Genomic DNA, 24,755 nt, shown 5'->3' with positions numbered 1-24,755 from the left:
TCAGCATGTATCCAGAACTTAAGAGTTTTCGCAACAAATTCAAATGAATGTAATTACCTGTGAATAGGGGTTTTGTGGTTAGATAAAACTACTTAACAGAATTTTACAAATGTTTAAAGACCATTTTATTTTAGGGCTAGAATCTGCTCAAGCTCAAACCACTTTATTTGACCAGGCGCTGAAATGAAAATCTGTTTTTGTTGTTGTGGGAGGCAGTTGAGCTGGTAGGTTTTGAAATAGGTTGGACCCTTCTTGAGAGCTATAAATGATCTGCCTATGGAGCTGCTGAAAATTCCGTTCATAGCTGAATCTGGGGAATGAGCTAAATTGCATGGTAACAGCTGGACAGTGCAGAGTCAGACCTCTGAGAAAGGACAAAAGTATTTTTACTCTAGCCTGGAGCTGTGGCTCTTAAATCTTACACTGATATAAAATAGAAGTCTTGTGCTTTCAAAGAGCAAAATTGTGCTCCTTGAGAAAACAAGTCAAAATTCAAAGCTAGATTGGAAATACACTGAGGAAATCAACTTAATTGGTGCTTTACATTTTTAAATTTTGTTGTTCTTTTTTTTTTTTTTTTTTTTTTACAGCAGAAACTGGTTAGAATGAAAATTACCAGCAGCTTACTCATAATCTTTATACAAATCCAAGTTGAAAATTCGAGCATCTTAAAGTACAAGTATGGGTTCAATCTAGACCACATTGTTAAGAAAAAGAATTAGAAAATGATATATGGAGAATGTACATATGGAGAAAGAGGTGGAGTTCTTCCTAAACTGCATTGTCAGACCAGAAATAGTTACAGAATTTGTAAGAGTTATGAAATTGCTGTTAACATCATGTATCTTTGTGGACTGATGCTTGCAGCCATGTGCAGAACATATGATGTATAAAATAATAGTTTTGGAAAGTGTAGCCCTCCAAGATCTGTAATGGCCATGAGGATTCATTACCATCCTCCTTCCCCTGTAAGTCTGTCTTAAAACCCTGGTGGAATTCTGAGATTTTTAGTTTCAAGGAAGCTGAAATAGCATCAGGAATTTTGAGCTCAACACACGCCTGTGCTGAATAGTAGGAAAGGAAGATAGTCTCAAATATAAGGTAGAGTAGCCTTTGATTTTAAGAGAGAAAACAGTTTTATCTCCAGTCTCCTCTTCATTCTTCTGCCCTGTTCATTGGCTCATAATGAAGTGGAGGAACCATAGAAGAAGTCTTAACCATGCCTTTTTTGTAAGTTTTGCTTAAATTACATTTAAGTAACTTATGTAAAACTGGAAAAATCTGTTTTTTTAATTTGGAATTTTAATTCACTTTATAAGCAAGACTGCTCAGAACTAAAACAGTGCTAGCAGATGTAGTAATTAATAATAACTTTTTCCCTGAAACTGGATATAGGCATCAGAACCAAAAATTTTCAAAATTGCAGACTTCTTCAAATGAGAATGTGGTTTAGGTGTTTGTGACCTAACACAGACAGCAATTTTATATTATGGAGCTTGTCCATCATTTACAAATAATATAACATTTATGATGGCCCATACAAAGTGCTTTGGAAGGAAAGGACACTGAAATATCCTGAGGTGGGTTCTTGGTGACCCTTTCTTGAACTTCATCTGTCTGATAATCCAAGTACACTCCCTCAAAGCTGTCACAGTCGATCGAGTCAGTGAGTGCTTTGGAACTCTTATCTTCCACTGTTTTCATTGCTGCACCTGCACCTCTGGTCATTGGGCTAAAAATCTTGGAACCTGGAATTCCTGAAAACCTGGAAGTAGGGTGCAGGACTGAATAATAGATGAAGCTAAAACAGTGAGAGCAGTTTTGTGTGTCTGGTGAATCCGTGTGTTGCAGGTACACGTGTGGTCTCCCACACAGCAAGCACTGGAGCACTGCACCTCACGGTTTGTACCACACTATACCCTCTCCAGCATTTCTCTTTCTGTTCTTCTTGGAAGGCTGGAAAACTTGGTACTTTCAAGGCTGCTTGTGTGTGCTACAGCACACAGATACCTCACCAGATCATGGAAAGGAAAAGAGTGCCGTGTAGACAGGTCTGTCCCGGGATTATGTATGCTCTGGGTTTAACATATCCATAGATACAGATACATGGTATTTTAAAATTACAGTTCATTGCTAAGATGTAGTTTGCAGTTCATTCTGGTTTATATTATTGTGTAACTGGCTGCAATAACTATACATATTCAAAAACAGTCTATCCCTCGTGACCAATCACTTTATTTCTGATTTAGTGTCAAACTGATTTGAAATATGGCTGATACCCCAGGCCAAGATTCTGCTAGATATTTTGTTCTACAAATTGTTTTTGACCTAAGCGGTCTTCCTAATCAGTTATAGTGGCATCCTTAGGAAATACCCACTTCATAAAGACTGTAAAATTTCTACATTAATTTCAGATATAAAAATCTATCAGAAGTGAGACAGAGCATTTTACAAACTGTACCAAATTTATGGACCCCCAAAATGAACAAGTGGTGAAGGCTTTTTCTGAAATTAAGAATTACTTTAGAAAAGACTTCAGAATAAATTTTGCATCATTTACAGAATCATAGAATTGTAGAATATCCTGAGTTGGAAGATTATTGAGTCCAACTCCTGGCCCTATGCAGGACATCGCAAGAATCACACCCAGTGCCTGAGAGCATTGTCCAAATGCTTCTTGAACTCTGTCAGTCTTGGTGCTCTGACCACTTCTCTGGGGAGCCTGTTCCAGTGCCCAACCACCCTCTGGGGTGAAAGGGTGAAGAACCTTTTCCTGATATCCAACCCAAACCTTCCTTGCCTCAACTTCATGCTCTTTCTTCGAGTTCTATCTCCGGTCATCAGAGTGAAGAGAGCAGTGCCTGCCCCTCCTCTTCCCTTTGTGAGGAAGTCATAGACTGCAATGAGGTCTCCCCTTGGTCTCCTCCAGGCTGAACACACCAAGTGACCTCAGCCACTCCTCATACTGTTTCCCCTCAAAGCCCTTCACCATCTTCACTGCCCTCCTTTGGACACTCTCTAGCAGTTTAATGTCTTTTTTTTATATTGTGGCACCCAAAACTGTTCCAAGCACTCACCGGGGTGAGGCCACCCCAGTGCAGAGCAGAACAGGACAATCCCCTCCCTTGCCCAGCTGGCCATGCTGTGCCTGATGCCCTCCTGGCTGCCAGGGCATTGCTGGTGCATGGTCAACTTGCCATGGATCAGGACCCCCAGGACCATTTCTGTGGTGCTGCTTTCTAACATTTCATTCTTCAGTCTGTCCATACTTCGAGGTTTGCCACAACCCAGGTGCAGAATCCAGAGCTTTTCCCTTGTTAAATTTCGCACGATTTGTGATTGCTTGTCTCTCTAATAATGAGTGACAGGAATAACAAGCATTAATCATAAGGCAAATTAAAATATCTCAAATTTACCAGAAGGAATAAAATTCAGCAGTATTTGTAAAATATATGAGTTTGAAGTGTATTGACTATGTATTGCATAGCTAATATATGGGAGGTAAGAGGGATGAAATTGCAATGAACATGATTTAATTAAAAATGTATCCTGCAACAAATTATTTTCAGATAGGTTGACAGGTGTTCTTATGAAGATCCTATGCTGTTTTCTGAAAATATCCGTAATGTTCCATAAATCAGAATATCCACATAAAATGCAAAGTAGACTAAACCATAATCATTTGTGTTGCTATAATCCTGAAGACAGTGTTCTTTTAATGTTTGCAATCATTCCCTAGTATTAATGATCAGTAAAGCTGTGTGAAGTTTTATATATTTTGCTCTGTTAGACAATAAGCACATTGCATGGAGTCATGGAACCATGCTCTATTTTTTATTTAAGAATTGTTGTGTGGAAAAAAAAGTATACAAAATATGAATTATGAATCTCTAGTTCTGTTGTTAATTGGAGCTGGAAAAAAAAGTCCACTGTCTTGTAACGTTGAGGTGAACTGCTGAGTAACACATTATACACTAAATGATATTTTCCATGTATGAATCTAAAATTATTAGAAAGTTATTTCTTAAAGCAAGCTGGATATATGTATGGGTCTGTAGTTGAAGTTGAACAGTGAGTCTATTTTAACATAGTAATTCAGGTAGGTTAGGTGAAAAAAGGCTAGCTAAGTCCCCAAATTATTTCATATGCTTCATTATAGATAGGATCAGAAGGTCAGGAGTAATGTCAGTAGAGGTGAGTTAGTGATAGGAAGCAGAGAACTTGTCAGGCCTGTGTTGTCATTTCTGTTCTTTCAGACCTTACAGGCCATGGATGCAAGTGCAGAATGAGCACCAGGTATGATTTTATCAAGAAATCTGGCTAGGGCACAGTGGTTTTTTTTTTTTTTCAGGATCATTTCTAAGAGGGTGATGTATTGAATAACTGAGATCAAAGAGAATGGTTCAGTGGTTTCTGATCACTTTTTTAAAAGCTGTTTTGCGGACCAAAAAGCAATCTGCAAACTTTGATAACATAGTGGTTCCAGTGGCTTGGCTCATATCTCTGTTGTGGTTATAGGTACAGAGATTTAAGCCTTTATGGATTGAATCTCCAAGCAAGGCTTTTAAATGTACCTTGGTTGAGTAGTTGCTATCTCCCTCTCTGGTGTTTTGCCAAGTAATTCTGTGGAGATTAAAGTTAGTCCAGTGGGTGTCTTTGGGTAGGGTGCTACCTGCTTCATTCTAATTTATTAGGATTCTGAGTTTGGAGCTACCCAAGGCCTTTGTAGTTTTGAGATCACAGATGTAACATAAGGGAAAAGAAAGACATAGCTTTTCTACTGATCAGAAAATGGATGCTACTGAAGTCAGAGAATGCCATGACACAAAGATGTTACAAAGTGCTGTTTCAGAAGAGAAAGATTCAGTCTCAGGGTTTTGCGAGTGTCTGTTCTTCTGGAGCCTCTGTACTTTCAGTTATACTGGAGAGGAAAACTATGAAAATACTTGCAAAGCTGCTTCATTTTTGTTCAAAAATGTATCAGAGTTGTAGTTAATTTTTTCCTTGACTCACTAAGTTTAATATGACTTTAAATTCATTAGATACTACGGAAGAAGGTAATGTGGTTTTCCAGACTTGTTTGAAAGAAAAACTCGATACTGCTGTTGGTCATTAGCATGCTCAAGGATGGGGGTGGGATGCTTTATAAACTCTAAATTAAATAAGGTTCCTGTGGCAAAATAAAATGTTATTTTAATTCTGATCAGCAGTATGTAAAAGAGAAATGGGGGAGATGATTGGTAAGTGAGGGAACAGAACTGAAATAAATACATTAATCTGATTGCCTTGACACATGTTATTACTCACTGTTCTCATGAAGGAAAGAAGAGTATTTGAACAGAAACAGATACATGTTCTTGTTACTGAGGGCAGCCCTGTATATTGGAATGATTTTAAATCATGGGAGCAAAAAAACAAAGGCAAGATAACTTTGCTGGCGGTATATTGATGCTGAGACTTCCAGTGGAACTGCTGGAATCTGCAGATCTGTCACAGTATTAGGCTGGAATTATTAAGAACTTTGAAGTTGAAAATAGGCTTTATAAAACTGAAAGTGAGTCTAAAGGAAAGCGGTAGTACCTTCATTTGGGAGTAATTTTGTCCCTTTTATTCCAAGATAAAAATCTGATTTAAGTAGCTTCTAAGTAATCTATAATATAAATACCTCCGTGATATTGTAGTACTCCTTCACAATAAACATTGTTGACCTATGACACCATGCTTGAAGAGAAAACAAACAAGTTTTGGGCTGCATTAAAATCATCTGAAAGACAGGTAATTATCACCTGAATATGAAAAGAGGATCACGAGCTAAGTGCAATATAAGTGTGTGAGCCTACAATGTTTAGCTTTTGTTATAATGATTCCGTTTATAAAATTATTTTTCAAAAGTATATTCTGATTATATTAATTTATTATTAGGATACCCTTACTTTTACCCTGTTTTCACACAATTATTTGCAAAAAATAAAAATTCTAAGGTAGTCAGCACAAAATTCTACGCTGGTTTACTTGTGCCAATAATATTTTAAACTGTTTTAAATTCCTTCTGTACTACAGGGTTTGTTGTTTGGTTTTTTTTTGTTTGTTTTTTTTTTGTTAGTTGGCTGATTTTTTCACATTCTGTTGTTCTTTACATGATATTTCGTGATTAAAAGTAGAATAATAATCCATTGTGTAGTTCATGTGAAAAGTTTTATTATTGCTAAAAATCAATGCATGAGAAAAAGAGTAAAACCACCAAGGTCACTAACTCAGTTTTATTGGTGTACAGTTCCAGACTGTTGTCAAAGGAACTTTTATTGTTAGTATACCTTAAACCTATAATATGCATATCAGTTGACCAGTATCCCTTTAATAAATCCCAGTAATCAAAAATCTGAGGCACAGCAAAATGAGAGAGAGATAAAGGAAATAAACGGAGCATAGTGTGTCTTGCTTGCATTGCATATCTGCCTGCAGAATGGGGGAAATAATGTAATTGTGGTAATGTGTTGTTTCCTCTCTACTAACATTGTGTGCTCTGTCCTAAGAAATGTCATTAGTTAATGTTGGTTTCTGGTTCTTATTTTTATAAATATCTTGGACACTATCTGTCTGTTCAGAAGAAGTTAATTACTTACGTGCATTTAGTAACAAGCTTGAAATAACTCAGGAAAAGTATTGCTTTATTTGGGAAATCCTTCCATCCTGGCATACTTACGTGTACAAACATACATGGTTTTACAGTATTTAACTCAGTCCTGCAGCAGCATTTTAATTTGTTCTACATCAAATATTCACATACATTTCCTGCAAAAGATATAAAAATTATTTCCTTTTTATCTCCTATATAATGTGGTATTTCTACAACTTTTTAAAACAGAAAACTGAAAATTTGTTTTTACAGTCATATGCATATATTTTTTTAGTGGCTCACATCAGTATAAGATCCAAATTCCTCTCTCTATTTATCTCCCTGAACTTGTTTCTTTAAGTGCTGCAAACTAAGGACTATCTATCACTGTATGGCAAGCCTGAGAGAAGTACAGGCATGAACTATGAGTCTGATGTTGCTATCAAAATCCTGGAAGGTCTTTTCATGATAATTTGGAAAGAAAATAGAATTTTTTTCAGAAAGAATTAGAATATATCCTCTGTAGGTCTGTGAGCATGTTTGAAAGCAGAAGTGCTGCTGCAAGTGGAACAATATGATAATATAGTACATTTGCCTAAGTTCAGAGAGGATTTTTGAGTGGCCTTTTAAGATGTGATTTTGGCAGCCTTATTGGTACAGAACAAAGGACTGGAGAATCAGAATATTGAAGAGAAAAAGCTTGGAAAGAAAACTTTTTATATTGGTCAAAGAATGCTTTAAAGGGATGTTACACTATGAGGGAACATAAGTAGGGGTGTGAAGATATGTTAAAGGAAGGAATTCTGAGTAGATATGTGTACATAGATAGTTTAGGGACTGAAACAGTCCACTGGAGGAGATAAAGGAAGAAGGAGTTTTTGGACTCTGTTTTTACTCCAGTAACATCTAGACATGTAGAGGCCTACTTTACCTTCTGCTCTGTACTGCATAGAGGTGAGCTGTGAACCACGCTGCTTCTTTATGTCAAAAAATATTATTTATACCAGGTGACTCGTGCCAGCTGTAGGTGTTGAAGGGATTATCGTTGGAGCAGCATGAATTCTTTGTCCTGTGTCTGTGTTTTGAAATACTACATATTTCTGGTTTTTAGAGATCTGAGTTAAAGTGCACTTTTTGTTGTAGAAAGACAGAAATTATCACTAAGCAACCTCAACTCTGTGCGTATGACATCTTTATCTCTGTATATTCAGGTTCTGTACAAAACAGTAAAATACTGTTTAGATTTAGCTCAGCTAAGCATATGGGGCATCCTGGGAATTTTGGGGCATTTCTTCATCTTGAGAAGTTTCATTTCATGCTTTTCTTTGTTAAGAATTACCAGCATTTCCCCAGTTAGGAGAGTTTTTGTTCTGTACAAAAAAAAAAAAAAAAAGATTTTGTGGAAAGGTAGGAAAGAAACCATAATTTTCTATAATAACAAAAAGTTGAAGACTGTGTCAGTGTGTTGTATAAGGGAAGCCATCTTCACTCTTCATCTAGCTGAGTGTGTAACCAGCATTTTGGTGAGAGTCTGAGGGTGAAAGTTGGGTGGTTTTTTGTCATATTGTTTTACTGAGTGTTACTAAAGTAATTACAGTCAAAATAAATACAAGAGAAATAGTCCTCAGTAACAATGAGCAAGACTTGGACTTTTTCTGGATTTTGTAGGGTTTTCTTCCTAGAAAGTTTAGTGGGGTTTCCATAATCCAAAGTCAAGTGCTTTTTTCTTCTTCTTGCATGTTGCTACATTGAACTAGGTTTTTTCAAACAATATTTTAGTAATCATTTTCATATCTCTTTTAAATTTGTTATCACATTTCTCCAAATAATTTTTATTGTATTTTAAGTATTTTGACTGTCTACAGCTGTACTACCAGAAAAGAAGTCATTGGAAGTTGATTAGTGTTTCAGTGAAAATAAAAACTATGTAAAGAAAGAACATACATGGTTCATGTTGCGTTCATGGTTCAATGATCAAAAATTACTCAATTACCCTATAGTTTCCAGAAGTTAAAATAAATGCTGCAGTTCATGCAGCTGTCAATTCAGTTCCCAGAATGCTGGAAACATAAACAGATCTTTGCAGCTTAGCTGGAAAACTACTGTCACAGAAACAATGGCTAAATAAGACACTGATATGGACTACAAGCAAGGAGTTCTTGCAGTTGCCTCTACTTCACACATTTTCCAACATGCAATGCTTTGCCTTCCCCAGCTATAAGTAAACATCAATTTTTACATAATAAAACTTTGAACCGATTTGTGACTCATCCCTGCTATAAAGACAAAGCATGTTTTTCTCCTCACCCTGCCCATCCTCCATAGGATACAGTCAAGAAATTCTATTTGACATCAGCTGAAATCACTGAAAGCTCTTTGACTATATTCAGTAGGAGTTGGATCAAGCAGGATTTGTCTTTGAATTATACTCTGAACAGAAGAGTTTTTTCCTTTGCCTTGGCATTAAATGACATATCACCTATTAATTTTCCACAATCAAGGCAGTGAGAGTATTAGCATCAAAAGAAATTGACAAATAATAAATTATTATTCTTCAAACTGACTTCCTTTACATCTAATCTCCTATAAGGCAGTGCTGCATGTACTTGCTAGAATAGTAGACAAGTCTTTGCAAGATTGTAGCCTCATCTCTCAGTTTTGTTATCTGTATTCTAAAATACTATTCATGATATATTGTGCAAAAATTAAACCTAATCTGAATTGTTTACACATTCCACTGATGTTCCACAGATTACTGTTTATTATTTATTAAGGATATTTTCCTTAATATTGTTAATATATATGTTAATTGCTTCCTGTAATATTTAATATCCTTAATCTGCATACACTGCTCTTCATACCTACAGTTTCATTAACAAAGCAGGGAGAGAATGTGTTTGTACCTGCATACAGCTTTTTTAATCAGTAGCTTCTCTCTTTTTCCTGTAACTTTTCTAATATGGCTTATTTATTAATATTCCTTTGCAGAAAAAACAGAGAACGAAGGATCTGTCCCAGCTGTTTCATTCATACAATCCATATGATCATAAGGTAAGAAAAAATATGCTGTCTTTGTTTGTTGCTAAGAAAAATGCCAAGTGTATGTAGTAACTATATTTCTTGTTTAATGCAAAATTGAGAAGAAATTATAAAATTGAAAGTGCTGACTATGTTACTTAAATTCTGCTGTCACATAAATGGTTTCTTTGTTTCTTTAAGCCAAGCTTGAAAAGGAGCATTTTCTGATTTGTGAAACCAATGCCTTGCATTAACCTCATCGAAGTATAATTTATAGACTGGTACTAAATCCTGCAAAGTGACCCCATGTGGTATTGGATTTCCCTCCTTTTTTCTTCTCTGTTTAGGAACTGTGCTACCCTGTAGTATGTTGCTTAGCCTGTTCTGTCAATTAGGCCCTGAGATACATGATACTAATGAATTATCTATTGATCACAAAAGCATCGTTGGAAGAGGCTCCTGTGTGAATAGCACAGTGGTTGTCTGGGGGAAGAAGTAGAAACACACATCATCATTTTAACTTGGTCCTTGTTTGTAACGTCTGGGAAGAAAAAGAAGGTTCTTTCTCATTGCAGTGTGAAATTTAAAAAAAAGATGAAGTTGTTACAAGAAGATTTTGGAGAACCAAAACACAGAGATCACAGTATTTCTGTGCTATAGCTGTGTCATGGGGTTCGTTCTAGATGTTATGAAAAAGAGAGCATTAAGCAGCAGATTGAAGGGAAGTTAAGTAGGTTTTTTAATATTTTTGTGGAATTCCTCCTACCTTTGACTCCTCTGTAGGCATATTCTTTTAACAAGTGCACAAAACCCTTTAAAAATTTGTCAGCAATATGAGATATCAGTCTTTCCTGCTTCTGTTTAGAGAAGTATGACTGATTTTGCAAGTATCCATTGAAGCATTTCTGTTATTGTTTAGACATTTCAAAGCAAAGTCCTGAACTCTATCTCTTCTTTTCCTGGCCGTGTACCAAATACATTGGAAAAATCAGCTAGGTTTTGTATTTGGGAGAAGAAGGTGGCAGAAATATGTATGTGCATCTATCTCTTTGTATGAACACATGCACATATATGCAATATATGTGTAACTACACATATGTCAGTGAGAATTACAGTGTGTAAATTAATAGATTAAATGTATCAGGCAGGTTATTGCTGTGAAAGTTCTGTAGTTACCAGCTACTTGAAAATTTAGTTTAAAAAACCATTGTAAAACAGCAGTTAGATTCTATAACTTTAATAATTGTACCTAATTTCGAGTTAAATTCATCTCTGCTTAGTATTTTTTTAATAAATAGTGTCACATTATTTACAAAGATTGGTAAAGCTGATATTAATGGCCTGTGAAAATGGCATTAACGGAGAAACATGAAGAATAAAGAAAAGTAGTGTGATAAGATTTTGAATGGGATTGTTGTTTTTTTGAATTGAAGCATTTTAAGCTAAGTGTAATAGTAAGTCAATTAATACCTAGTAAGGAGATGCAACTTATGAAAGAGAAACTTTGATATTCCTCTCCATGTCTTAATTCTCCTGTACAAAACACTTTTTATTCATAGTACAAGGAAATTCCATGATTCTTTTATTAGCAGTTTTAATGGTACTTGGCCATTTGTAACTCCTGCTGTCTTCCTGTTCATATCCTTTGTGGCATTATATCAAAGTATTCTCAAATGATTTTGGCTGCAGTTGTGAGAACTTCTGTACTCTTTACAAATTAGTCATCAGGCAATGTGGAATTGAATATAAATGCTTAAATATATTTGCTTTTGATCTTTGTTTTAGGACCTTTAATACATTATTAAGAGTAGCACAATTGTTTGATGGGTGATTTTTGTACCTCCACTCCTTTGTTGCTTCCAAGTACATTCTGTATATGTATCTACGAATACAAGTGCAGGGGAAAGGACAAGTGAAAGTTTTTATTAAACTTATGGCCTTTCCTTATTTTCCATTTCACTGTGAAGGTTTTCCTGCTCCCAACTACTTCCTATTTGTAGGCTGAAACAAGCTCAGTGCAGATTTCTTGCTCTGTGCTTTTAATTTCCACCTCAGCTTCCAATTTCACCAGTGTTGCAATCTAGGAGAGGGGTTTTAATTTTTTTGTATGAAATCTAGCATTAGTTGGAGATACAGTTATATCTAGAGGACATGTGTATTAGCTTTACTCTAGTTCTGTTTTGTTTGATTTATATGGCCAAAGGATTTGAGGGCAGGGTGGGGGCATATGTTGGTTGCTGCGTTGTAGATTATTTTCAGGAAGTATAAAAAGATTTCATGATGGCTTTGTGAAAGCATTGGTGATGCAAGATCATGGCATAAGTGATTGGAATTAGTGGCTTCCAGGATTATTACTTTGTTGATTTAAAGATTTTTCTCTGAGAACCTTTGTAAAATAGAAGAAAAGCTTAAGAGTAAGTTGGTGCTTAGAAGTAGTAGTTAAAAGAGATGTGAAAATCTCATAAGCTATGGTGGCTGAAACAGGACCTGCTGTGAAGCTTGTTTTGTTTTTGAAGCTTTGATAGTGCTTCATCTTTTTACGATGGGATACCTCATAGAAAGGAGAAAAATCAATTAGAAAGTGTTCATTCTTCCATGCTCGGGTTTTACCCACTAAACCAGAAAGTGATCTTTTAATGAAGTAGCTACTCTAACTTTACTGACTTTGTTACTATTTATGCATGGCCAGGATGCCAATAGCTCTTAGTAACTGTTCCCCTGAAAATGTTACCTCAATATATATTTGCCCATCTAGTGTAACTCCTGAAAGACGTTTAAATGTTTGTGGTTCTTCATTCCCAGATGAAAACTCAGTGCTTTTATAGAGGCTGAAGCAAGGATTTACTTTCCCTTCCACTTCCAGGCGTTGAGTCATATCTTTTATGCAATGAGGCCTTAATTCAGCAGCAGAGGAGGCAGAGTTTTCAAATTCCTCCTGCAGAAGGGATAGAAAAGCAGGACATACTCTGCTGATATCAGGCGAGAATTAGCTGAGCTTCTGTAGTCTTTATTGCCTGAACAAATATAAATTACCATCTAGTTGTCTTCTCATTATTCAGATGAAACCACTCAACAGCAGATCTCAAATATTGCCCACTGGTTATATACTTATGCTATCCAGGCAGATTTGATCCTACTTTCTTCAACCTAGTGTTACTATGGTGCATTAAAGGGCCTCTGATTATGGAAACTGCAGGTCTTTCAGATACTGTGGGCACAGGGCCTGTGCCACAGACAAAGCTCATTTTAGCATCAGTCTTTAATGCCTAGCACATATATTGAATTCCTGATGTCAGTCACATGCAAAGAGCTCCCTTTTCTCAGTTTTGTTGTTGTTGTTGTTGTTTTTGTTGTTAAAATAAGTGTCATCTAAAATTCATTCTTTTCAAAACTAAATAGTTACTTAGGAAATGGTGAGCAATATCTTGTTCCAGGTGTGTGATTGCCATTTGTTCAAACTTATTTCAGTTAGCTTGTGTAAAAATATATAGCACTCTGTAAATGAAGCCATTCCTTGTTCTGAAATACTTGCTTTTTTGTGTTTATGTAGAGTAGAAATATGTGTGGTCTGGCTTTCTTGAGAGTCAAGCTCTGATTGCTGTGTAACTTTTCTCTAGTTAGCAATAGAGCAGCACCTCCAGTTTTATATACAGTTAATCTTTTTCTAGGACCTACAGAAAACAGGTGATAAGATTGGCATCCTCATAAAGTTGTACCAACAACAGCTTCAGTGTTTAAAATGTAAAAGAAGATAATTGAGGAGCTATACTCTGGCCAGTTTTCTATGAGATCATTTAATGGAAGATAATGTTTGTACACCAGTAATTTCTGCTGAATGTTTTATGTGTGTACACTGTGAGGTTTCACTTTTCACACAGTAAGAATTTTATTCTGTCTACAGTAGATTTTTAGCTCAGAAATAATGCAATTGGGGCTCTCTCCCAAATGACCCTTGCTCTTTAAAATTTGCAACCCATTTTTTTAAAAGCTATTAAAGTAGTTGCTATAATAGTTTACCTAGTCAAAACAGCAAGTCTTATAAGCTTAATAGGAGTTTCAGGATCCAATATGCACCTAATGGCCAAATTCAGAAGTGCAAAGCCCTAGTTCCTTTTCTTCTTTTTGTCAGATGAGTTTAAGTATTCAGTCTAGCCCTGGAGTGCTTTTTTCAAACTATAATCCTCAATTTTTGGTCTGCAAAAGAATGTTTTTACATATTGTAAGCATGGTATATCAGAGCTACTATGCATTTTGCTGCTTTGCCTTCTTGGGAGGATAGCCCAGGATACCTTAGGGCATGTCCATGCACGCCTCTGGCAGCACAGAGCTGTTACAGTGAGAAATCCCCCTGAGCTGTGCTTAAAACTCACCTCCCTGTTTGTTTCTGCCTTTTGCAACCTGAATCTCTTGCTGTACAATAGGGCATGATCCATAAAAAAATAAGGTCATGCCTTACAGCTTTAGAGATTTATTTAACTTGTACTGTGTCCAGCCCAGTAAGAAATAAAGTCAACATTCGTGTGATTTGAAAAGAGTTTTTTGAGAGATTTTCTCCCAAACTGAAGGTGTGCTCAGGATTAAAAAAAAATAAGCTGCTCTTTCAAAATGTGCTGTAATTGATGCAATTCTGCTAAAACAATTGTAAAATCTTTAAGCCTCATGCTTCTAATATTCTTTATTAATGTGGTCTGGAAATGTTAAAACATTCAAAAAAGCAAAACCCCCTAGACAATGCCTGTGTGTTTGGCGAGTTATATGGACCATTGTATGACAATACACAATTAAGTGGCAAAATTTTTTTTCTTGTGGTTTTTGGGGATTTTTTATCTTAGCTTCATAAGCGATTTTGGGAAGCAGGTAGTTATGTTCTGTCGTCTTTGATAAGGGTAGATATATGCATAACTCACTCAGGGAACATTAATAACAAGTTTATATAAGACTATTCTTAAGGTACTAATGGCTGCTGCCACTTAGAGACCTATGATGTTTTCAAACAATTATTTCAATAGTACACAGATCCTATTTTCAATGGAAAATAAATAATCTAGTGTCAATTTCCTTAAACTGAGGTTTATTGTACCGAGTTCTTCTTCTCTCCTGGACAGTTGACACTTCGTGTCAGAAATTTTTCGAAAATTAGGCCACCACATATGGAAAGAAACTAAGTAATGAAGGGGTGAAACTATTTTCACAGTGAAACAGACAGGGGCCACTGTGAAACAATTGGGATGTCTTTTGGCACTGCCTTACGACTCATACCTGTATGCCCTAAGTGGTTTTCATTGACAATAACACAACGTATTAATCACAGCAATGCCCAAGGCTGTGGCATTTTCTAGGAATCATCACGGGCACCTGTGTGAAACATTAAATATTGCAGAGCAAGTGTGAAGGGCCAGGTGAAGGGTGAGGGCTTGGAGTCAGCTGGCTTCTGATAAAAAAACCCTGTTAAGTCCTGCATTCCTTCCACCTCTGTGCTGCTCTGGTGGCTTCTGGGAACAATTGGCTGTGGCAGGGGAATGGAGGGTGTGGTGCTGGCACTGAGAACCAGCAAAACTGTCTTCACCAAGATGAGGACCCTTTAGTTCAACAGAAGAAGCAGGAGGAGATTGGGAATTCAATCACTTAAGTTGGGACCAGTTTTGCTGCTGATAAGCTGCTTTCTTTCATTTTCCTCCCATGTACGGGGACCCCTTCACAAATAAGCCAACTTGAACAAAAGAAATTCTGATGTCTATTGTAAGAAACCTCTAAAATGCCTGATGTTGGCTAACTTTCTACTGGCAGATATCACCACACTACTCTTGTTAATTAGGTCCTAAATTTTTATTTCTTCTTAAGATGTGTCCGCACTGTGGGACAATGTGTTTCATAAGAGGACATGTAAACTGACATACTGGGCACTTGCAGAGTTGGAAGTGTTTCCATGAGAGTAGCTGGTGAAGGACTAAAATGTACTTGCAGCACTAAACATGTGGCAGGTGAGATGAACATCTTCCTGTGTTCATAGTTCCAGATCACTCAGACTTTGACATCTTACACGTTTACTGCTGTCATCTTTACAAGCTACTGACATTAGGAAGTGGTTTGTTTTACATGTGAGGCAAGGCAGCTAGCATGTTTAAGTAAAGCAAATTTGGATGATTTTTGGAGGCTGGAAATGGGAAATTACAGAACTGCTGAAAACCACAAGCAATTCTTATTGTTTTTCCATAAGGACAGTAATGTTTCTCAGTTATTAACTGTGTTTTGTAAGAGGTGTGATGGAAGTACTGTGCATGTGTTTTACTTTAGCCGGTTTTAGGTTTTACTTTTGATCCAGAAAAAAAGAAAGCGGTATTGAGGTACTCTGTCAGCCTTCAGATTTTTTTTTTTGTAATTACTTGGGTATATGATGCTGGAAAATAACAAAAGTCCTTTTAACCTGCTTTCCATTTATTCCAGGGACATCATTGTACTAAATTGTAAGGCAACTGTGAGGTTGCAATGTCTGTGATATAAGCCATGATCTGAATTTTCTAAAGGAGATGCTCTGAATTGTTATTTTGTAAGATGAGAGGGTTTTTTAGTTTATTGCTGAAAAGGGCCAGAGCCTTTTGCTATCTCCTGCCTTGAAATAGATTTTGGGTTTAATTTAATATCTGAGATGTCAGATATGACTGCTTTTTATGGAAATACTCTTATTGCAACCTACATCCATTCTTCTCTGTTCCCTTCTCTCATGTTCAGAGCTGCTTTTTGGAGGAGGTTACATAAAGCTGTTTTGTGCTCTTGATATGATGTGATGCTTCAAAGAAGACTACTGAAAGAGAAAAGCAATTTCTATTTGGAAGAGCCGTGCAGTGGCCTCGTGCTAATGGCATACTTGAACATTACTTGATGGTAGTGAAGAAAATCCAATTGCCTCAAAAGCTTCTGCTTATTCTTGATTTAACTCTAAGCTACATTGGAGTTTGTGCCATCTGTAACACAGAGTGAGCTAATACAGAGATAGTTTAGAAAGGGCTGTTCATACATCAGGAATTGTTTCGGGATTTGTAGAGAATAGGCAAAGAAACAAGGCAAGCACTGCAACAAAAGGGCTTATTTCTCCATTGTATATTCTGTAGAAAAATACTTATTTGCTCTGTCTTAATTCTGTGGCTGAAGTGTTGCAATTAAAGAATTGCAGTCTTATTTGAAGCGCATATTGCATCCAGAAAATCAAAAAACAACCCAATTCCTGAATTTTTTACCCTAAAATAAATGCTTTGTTGGTTTTTTTGTTTCAGACAAAATCTAGAATATATACAGGCAAGTATGTATATGATTAGTATATATGATTAATATTTTGGTTAAAACCATATTTAATGCTAGTAACTTTTGCTGTAGTTGGACATTTAAACCATCTAACCTTGTCTGGGAGTTGTTTGGGATTGTTAACCTCTATTCCAGAAGGGAGGCTTTTCCTGTTTTAGGATAGAGAGGTATTTTTCCTATCTTTTTAAAATGACCTTTCAAAAAATTGTTTTAGCAAGTCTGTTAAATCATGTTTGCATCTATACGCAGTGACATACATGTGCTATATGTTGATGCATGTGCTTAGATGTTGAGCAAGATCCAACAGGTACCAAGGTATTATTGAAATATCTTCATTAGTGATCTTGAGAACAGTTTCAATAAATGAACTCATGAAATCCACATATATCCCTCACCCCATGTAAAAACACATATACATATTTCCAGTTAAGCAACTGTGAAAAAAGTGGTTATTTACTTCACAGTTTTTCTACATGGTACAGCATGCTAATGCTAATTGGTATAGTAGATTGCCTGAGATAAAGATATTCTACCTCCAAAAAAATTGAAACGCAAAATAAGAGACAAGTTTTACAGTGACATTAAATATGTGCCATATGAGCTCAAATGAAACAAATTCTTTGATGACCATTAATCCTCTTGTTATTTTCTGGAAAAAGACATTACCTTTTGCTGCATGTCTTGTATCATTTATGTACCTAGTCCATCATTGATTGATCTGATACTGAGAGAAAAAATACAAAAAAAGATAGGTGTTTTAGGATTTTTCAAACTAGGTGCTGGAAAACTTTGACATCACAAAAAATAAACAGGCTTGACCCTGTTACAGTTTTTTAAAGCTCCCTTCAATCTTGTGTTAGTGTGAAAACCACATCAAAATGTGATAGAGTGTGTAACTAGCATGGGCATTTCAAATTCAGGTATCTTTCCTTCTCTATTCCTTAACACCACATTTGACCTCTGTCTCTCTGGCTTTGCAGTTTGTAGTGGGTTGGATTTCCTAGTTATCTTCCACCTTTTCCCATTTCCAGGCCCTTCCCTCTTTCTTTATTCTCCCCTCAAAAAATAAAAGGGTTTTCCCTTTCTATCTAACTATTCTTTCTGTAGGTATTAATATTACATTCTCTCTCTATTTTGTTCACCTGCCCTTCTGTTTTTCTTGTGTGTTTTTCCTCTTTATGGGGCTCCTTAGTGTTAAGCTGTACTTTGTCATGGCATTAAAGTGGCTGTGGGAGGGGAAGGCATCAGTGCATCAAGTGTAGCAATGCATGATAATAGTGTTGTGGAAAACCATCCACAGAGGTGGTAGTAAAGTTCCCCGTTATTTAGACTTTGCTTTTGATGTAAGTATTTATATGACCGAGCTCTTGGACTTGCCTGATTTTAACTAAGCCCTTACCAAGAGACCCAAGTTTTTGGAACTTTCCTAATAGATTTGATAACTACCTTTATGTTCTGATCCCTATCTTCTCACTGGAAAACTGTGTACTGTAAATAATTTGACATAGTATTTAGAATATTAGGTGTTAATCAAGTGGGCATCAGTGCTTTTATTATTGGAATATTTTGAGTAGTTGCCTGGTACCCCAGATCTTGAGTAAGATTTTTATTTTCTTCCATGGAATGGGGATATTCCATTTCTTTTTCTTCTTTGTTATTCTAGTTTAAAATTGTGTTTTATTGATCCTTTGACATAAATTTGTGAAGGACATGTGGATTTTTTGGCTTTTTGTCTGATAATAAGGGATAATCTTCTGCATGGACTTACATATATACACATACACACGTGCACTAAACCCCATCATTAAAACTTTTGATTTGAGATTGATTCCAAGTATCATCCAGAAACATTCTGGTATATTTTGCATAAGTCATACAAGGATAGGATCACATTTTCTGCCGTTTGGAATAAGTCAGCACTGGCTACTAATTCCATCTTCTGCTGTCATTTAAACTCTTGGAATTAGAAACGCTCCATTAGTTTTTATTTTGTTATAATTTCCTCTCTGCACTATATTCCACTTAAAAGCATGAAGAGATGTTAGTTATCATACAATTGAAAAGACAGGTCTCAGTGAAGTGGCCATGTAAGACAATAGATATAATTTGGGTGTTAGATTGCTCTACACAGGAAACTAATTCTCCTGCTGTCTCTCCGTGCAGTGCAGTTTGGCCACTGTCAGCATGAGCTCAAGAGCTCTTCTTTGAAGGGCAGCTGGAGGAGGAGTCTCAGAATCTGCCAGCAAGCCATGTGGCTTTTTCTTGCATAATCTAGGTGATTGTCCTAGTTGTGTGTGAAATTTAGGGTTTTCTCAAACATGCTGTTAGTGTTTTTTCACTCACTGTGCCTGTGTTGGAGGGGAACTCTCATGATCTTAAGGGACAGAGAGTGGTTGTATTTAGATGTAATTAGACAAGCATCCTGTGGCTTCTACCAATTGCTGTGGGATGAGTGGTGGATGATGTCAGTTTTCTGATTACACTGTATGCATGTTTACAGCAAAATTAGCAATATTAAATTAAATGTCCCAGATACTAACATTTAATACTTCTGTGAATTATGGTAGGCTTCAAAGACTTTCAAACCTTGGGCAAGCATGGAGACTCTGAGTCAGTAGACTTTGAGTTCAGCCTGCATTGTGGACATACCATGGAGATTTGGGTCCAGTTCAGGGTGAAAGAAGCATCTTAAACACAATTTGATTTCAGCTGTACTCAAGCTTTAGTGTATCAGAAGAGAAGACTGGCTCTGTCAGTAGGAAGAGAGGTAGAAACCTGGATTTTATTATAAGTGCACCTTAACAAAGTCTTTTTCATTCTTTTAATGTGACATTAGTTTTTTCATATAACTTTTTTCTCAATATGCTGGTATTTTAAGAACATAGGAGACTTTTCATCCAAAAAACTGTACCCATCCAAAGAGAGATAAAAGAAACTATACATCCTTCCATGAATTTTTTGAGGGAAAAGCTCCATTATGAGAGACTTGTATGATGCCATCTTCTCTAGAATTTTCTTATAAGTTCAAATTTTGATGAGATTCCAACATCCAAATACCAATCTTTTCCAAGACACTGTAGATTCTTCCTGTGATTCTAGAAACTACCTCTTTTTGATTTGCATTATGTGAAGTATAAAGAGGTTGAGGGCTAATGATGAATTTAAGATTTGGTATCTCATGATCATCAGGATAAAAATGGGGGGGGGGGTGGGTGGGGTTCTATCTCCTTAAAGGAACAAGAGCACTACAGTTTCTTTGTGATATATGTGGAATTTTGTAATCCTACTGAAAGCCAGTGAGAAGCTGATCTTGAAAGATGACATTTTAGTTTACATAAATGCTGCTCTAGGTCGTGTTTTATTTTTCTTCCACCCATTTGTCATGCAATCATGATAGTCATACCTAGTCTCCAAGCCTCCAAGAAAAAGAGATGGATATGCAGGTAGCTTATACAGATGCTTAAAACAGAATGTGAGATTTATTTTTTTACAAAATATATTTCTATGAAATTTGATATATTCTCTTATGTGAGACATGTGAGAGAAGTGTTGTGATAAAACACTTCACGCTGCAAATACAAGCAGTCATGCTAACAAATCCTTTATTTCATACTGTCTTGCTAGTTCCAGGTAAAAACACCTATGTGTCATTACTGCTGCTCATTTTTGCATCTCCTTTAATATTGATAGCATAATTTATGAAGTATGTGTATGGTATGGTGAATTATGCTACTTCATGCCTTTTATTTTTCAGGCTGATTTTTTTAAGTACTAGGCCTGCTTGGTACAAAACCTTACAAGATGTAAGCCATCACTGTTTTCGATTGTAAACCCCAACCTTGTTTTCTGTATAACATTTGTGGAAAATGTGTAATATAAAGCTAAAAACATGAACCATTTCTAAGTCCTGTGTGGGAACAGATATTAAATACCAATTCACGTGTCAGACAGACTGTGGCAGCTGCTTTGTTTATGTATGGCACGATCCCATATTAAATCAAATGGCAAGTGCACAGTTTGACAGGTACTGTCATCAGTGCAAACATTATTAAACTCATTAAAGGCATTGCTTTTAAGTTTTTATTTAAAGTACATGTATTTGGCTTGAAGACCCTTTCCCAGTCAGAGCCTACAGCAGCAAGTACTAATTCTGCATTTTTTTTTTTGCCTAACAAAGCCTGCTGTGTTTGTGGCTGTTCCTTAGGGGCAGTGCCATGATGTTTATGGCTTCCCCTGCACATCGTGCATTAGGATCTGTGACTAGAAATTCCATTTGAGAGCACATCGCTCGGGATAGCACACAGTGGTCTTTTCATTTTGATTGATGGCTCTGGTTTTGCACCATCTGGCTTCTGATAGGCTGCATTAATCATATTCAGAACGATGAAAATTTAGACAGGATTTTTTTAATGATGTATGTTGAAAAGTGCATGATTGTATGTGTTTGTGTATTTAATTCTTGTAAGTTCCAGTCATACGAAACAGTACAACAAGCCTCTCGAGCCGATTGAGTTACACAGGTCTCTAAGTAAATCTACTGAGAAATGCCCATATTTCGATTTTACCCCTAGTTTTAATATTTTGATTTTACTCCTGGTTTTAACTTGTTTTTATTTTGGTTTCTATCATCTGTTTATAGTCACTGCCTGGGGGGGGGGGGGGGGGGGGTACTATTATGTTTGGTTAAGAACAATGGACTTGCCTGAAGCAATTGAATGGTGTTTCAAGTATATAATAAATTTTCTTTCTGCTGTTTGTTTGATACGCTGCAGTTCCTTGTTTCTTAATAAACATAGCATGAGAGCCAAGAATCACAGAATATTCTGAATTGGAAGGGATCCACACAAGGACCACAGAGTTCAACTCTTAAGTGAGTGACCTGTACGGGGATTGAACCTGCACCCTTGGTGTTATTAGCACCATGCTCTGGAACAGAATTATCATTAGGTTTTAAATTCTGTATGTGTAGAGCATCTTAAAATTGTCATATTTAAATTCACATCCTAAGGGAAAAAATAGTAACCTGAATTATAGTTGAAATATATAAAAGTCAGTAATTGGCCATATTTGAAAGCTTCTGAGAGAGTCTGACAATAGCATATTTAGAGTATTGTGTTGGTGGATTGGCAAAATTAAATCTCCCAATATGGAACTAAACAGCCAACTTGCAGTTGTTCAGTGTTTCAGATTTTATTTGGTTTTCTAATTTAAAAATAAAGCAGTTATCTATACACCTTCTCATTAGGTAGCTTTCATTCTGTCATACTGTACAATTTAACTTAATGGGAAAATTCAGCCTGTGTTATGTACTCTGCGACATTGAAGCAGTGAGCTACTTGTTAGCTTTCAGAAGCTGCCTAATCTTCACCATTTAAAATTTCAAAGACCGCAGGATGAGAAGCTGCCCTGAATTCCCTTGCACATATGGATCTAACACTCCATGACATGCTGAACAGACAGCAATGCTTTATACTCTTAATAAGAGAACAAGTGAGTGCAGTCGCTCTGTCCCCAAATACAACACTGGTTGCACTGGGGTGGCTTTCTGAGGTGTTCCTCTCTTTCTCTCTAGTCACATGCTGTGGAAGTACCACAGCCACCAATTTTTCATTGACAGTTAGGAATTGAATTATTGTGGGGGGTTTTGTTTCATGTTTTCATTTTTTAGTCCCATTTTCTCTCACTTTTCCTCATGTAGTGTCATACCACAGAGCTTGTAGGTACTTTGGTATCTCATATATATACATATATAGAGGCACAAACACTCTTTTCCCTCTGCTTTCCTTGTGAAAAAAATACCTTAAGAGGGTGATGTATGGAAGAATTCCATGTATAACTTAGCAGGAAGGTGGAGCAACACTCATCCGTAACACCAACTAAAGCAAAATTTCCTGTTCGAATTTTATTTCTGCCAGGCTTGATGATGTCTCTCAGTAGAGCAGACGAGGTTTCTTTTGAGATGTCTGCCATGAATTCTTCTAATTTAAAACTGTTCTTAGGGTTCATGCTAATGGCATGTTAGAATGTTGTTTGACATACTGTAGTATGAAACAGTTTTTGAGGAAGATTCTAGAAAATCCAATCGCTGTGTTTTATAAAGATATAAATCTTTCTAAGGTCTAGCACTATGCAGATGCTGAGAGCATCCTGTCTCACATTTGCTCATTTCCAGTTTTCTGCAAAACTCTTCTTTTTCTGTTGTCTCCCTCTAACACATTCATGTATTCTTGTACATTTATTTTAAAAACAAGTTCTGTCTGGTGTTTTACAGTCTCACAGCTTTTTAGAATGCACATATGGGGTTGAGAGAACCATAATTCACTATTAATCTGTGTTAAATTAAGTATGGATGCTGAAAACTAGGATAAGGAAAATCTGCTTAATCATTATTACAAAAGTGCCATCTTCATTTGCTTGACAAGGAGCATGTTTTAAAAAATCTTCATTGTCACACTTCTGAGCAAACTTCCCAGTGCTGAATTACAGTTCTCTAATATATCAACAACTGATCTTGTGCGATTTTACTGTGGCCTCACAGATGTAGAACTCCCACTTTATTTTGCCTGAATCACTGTAATTAAAGTTCACCTCAGAGACATTACAGAAGTTAAAAAGTTAAAGTCTTGCCAACAGGCATAGTCAGTATCTTCTCCTAAGCTTTTCATAAAAGCCTGGATTCTCAGTCTCAGAGGAAGCCTTCAGTATGCATACTGCTCCCTGGTGTCCTCATTACCCATCTTCCATCTTGGATTAGCAGCATCACTGTACAGGCTTGTGGGAGCTGGAGCCACCCAACACACTGTTGATAGCAAAGGTCTGCCATGAAAAGGACAGCTGCTCATAGCAGCATCCTGAAAAGGATCCTCTGAGCTTTGTTGGATATGAGCAAGATATTCTGTGTTACAGAATACGAGATACTCTGCATTACACCTCAAAACATGGAGAGAAAGATAAAATATATATGACAATGTCTTCCTGAGAATGGAAAAAACTTTGATGTTGTCATTGAGACACTGGGATGTAGTGTCAAAGGGTGAGATCAGGACCTGCAGGATGGCTGATAGAAATCCCTAACAAATGAAACATTTTTATGGTAGATCTCTTTTCATCTCCTTCCAAGTTTGTACATGCCACCTTAGGAAAGCAGCCCACAACAACTTGTAATACAGATAACTGGTGTTTTCAGCTTTCAGTAAGCATCTCAATATGCAGAAACGTTGTATTACCATATTTTCTGAAATGCAAGGCCTGCCTTTTCAGCTGAACAGCTCCAGTCAATCTTATCTTAGTGCATGCAGGCTTAATGAATTAGCTTCCTGAAGTCAATGCAGTCAATTATTTCTGTAGAAATAGGCCTTGCATTGCTGTAGTGATGCTGCCTGTGCTCTTATGGCCACTGTGGCTTTTTTTTCAGTTTCAATAGGAAGGATGGAGGAATTTGAATTTTGGGTTGTATTTTTGGGTTGAATTTTTGTTTTTCTTTTTTGTTTTCTTTTGTTTTATTGCCATTCCCTATATTGAAAGAAATGTCAGGAATAAAATGCTCTAAAATCTGTTAAGTTTTACCTGCTTCTATATGCATATTCCATTCTTTATAAAGCTTTCCAGTAACAAATCAGCAAATGGGATGAAGTCCTTTCCAGGAATATTTAATATACTGACACCTGGTTTTGCTCTTGCTCTGATTTGTATCAGAAGCTAATGTAAATTTATTTTAGGATGTTGGGATTTGGAAAACAGATACCGTTGGCACTTACTTTTAAAATTTCTGTATGTTTGTATTTAAAAATCCACAGCATTTGAATGAATTTGATATAATAAT

At 36.4% G+C, this 24,755-nt stretch overlaps 1 protein-coding gene across 1 annotated transcript in view; it reads left to right on the top strand.

Annotated features, from left to right (window-relative positions):
• The window catches only part of CDKAL1 (CDK5 regulatory subunit associated protein 1 like 1), a 377,407-nt gene that overhangs the window by 278,891 nt on the left and 73,761 nt on the right, over nt 1–24,755 (top strand). Inside the window, exon 13 of the mRNA XM_062514885.1 lies at nt 9,605–9,667. Within this exon, the coding sequence (XP_062370869.1) occupies nt 9,605–9,667 (63 nt within the window). The remainder of the gene's footprint in view (nt 1–9,604; nt 9,668–24,755) is intronic.

The sequence above is a fragment of the Cinclus cinclus genome, chromosome 1 (genome assembly GCF_963662255.1).
Source record: "Cinclus cinclus chromosome 1, bCinCin1.1, whole genome shotgun sequence".
NCBI classification, from domain to species: Eukaryota; Metazoa; Chordata; class Aves; order Passeriformes; family Cinclidae; genus Cinclus; species Cinclus cinclus.
The sequence above is the reverse complement of the archived record's forward strand: the minus strand, read 5'-3'. Positions and strand labels throughout refer to the sequence as shown.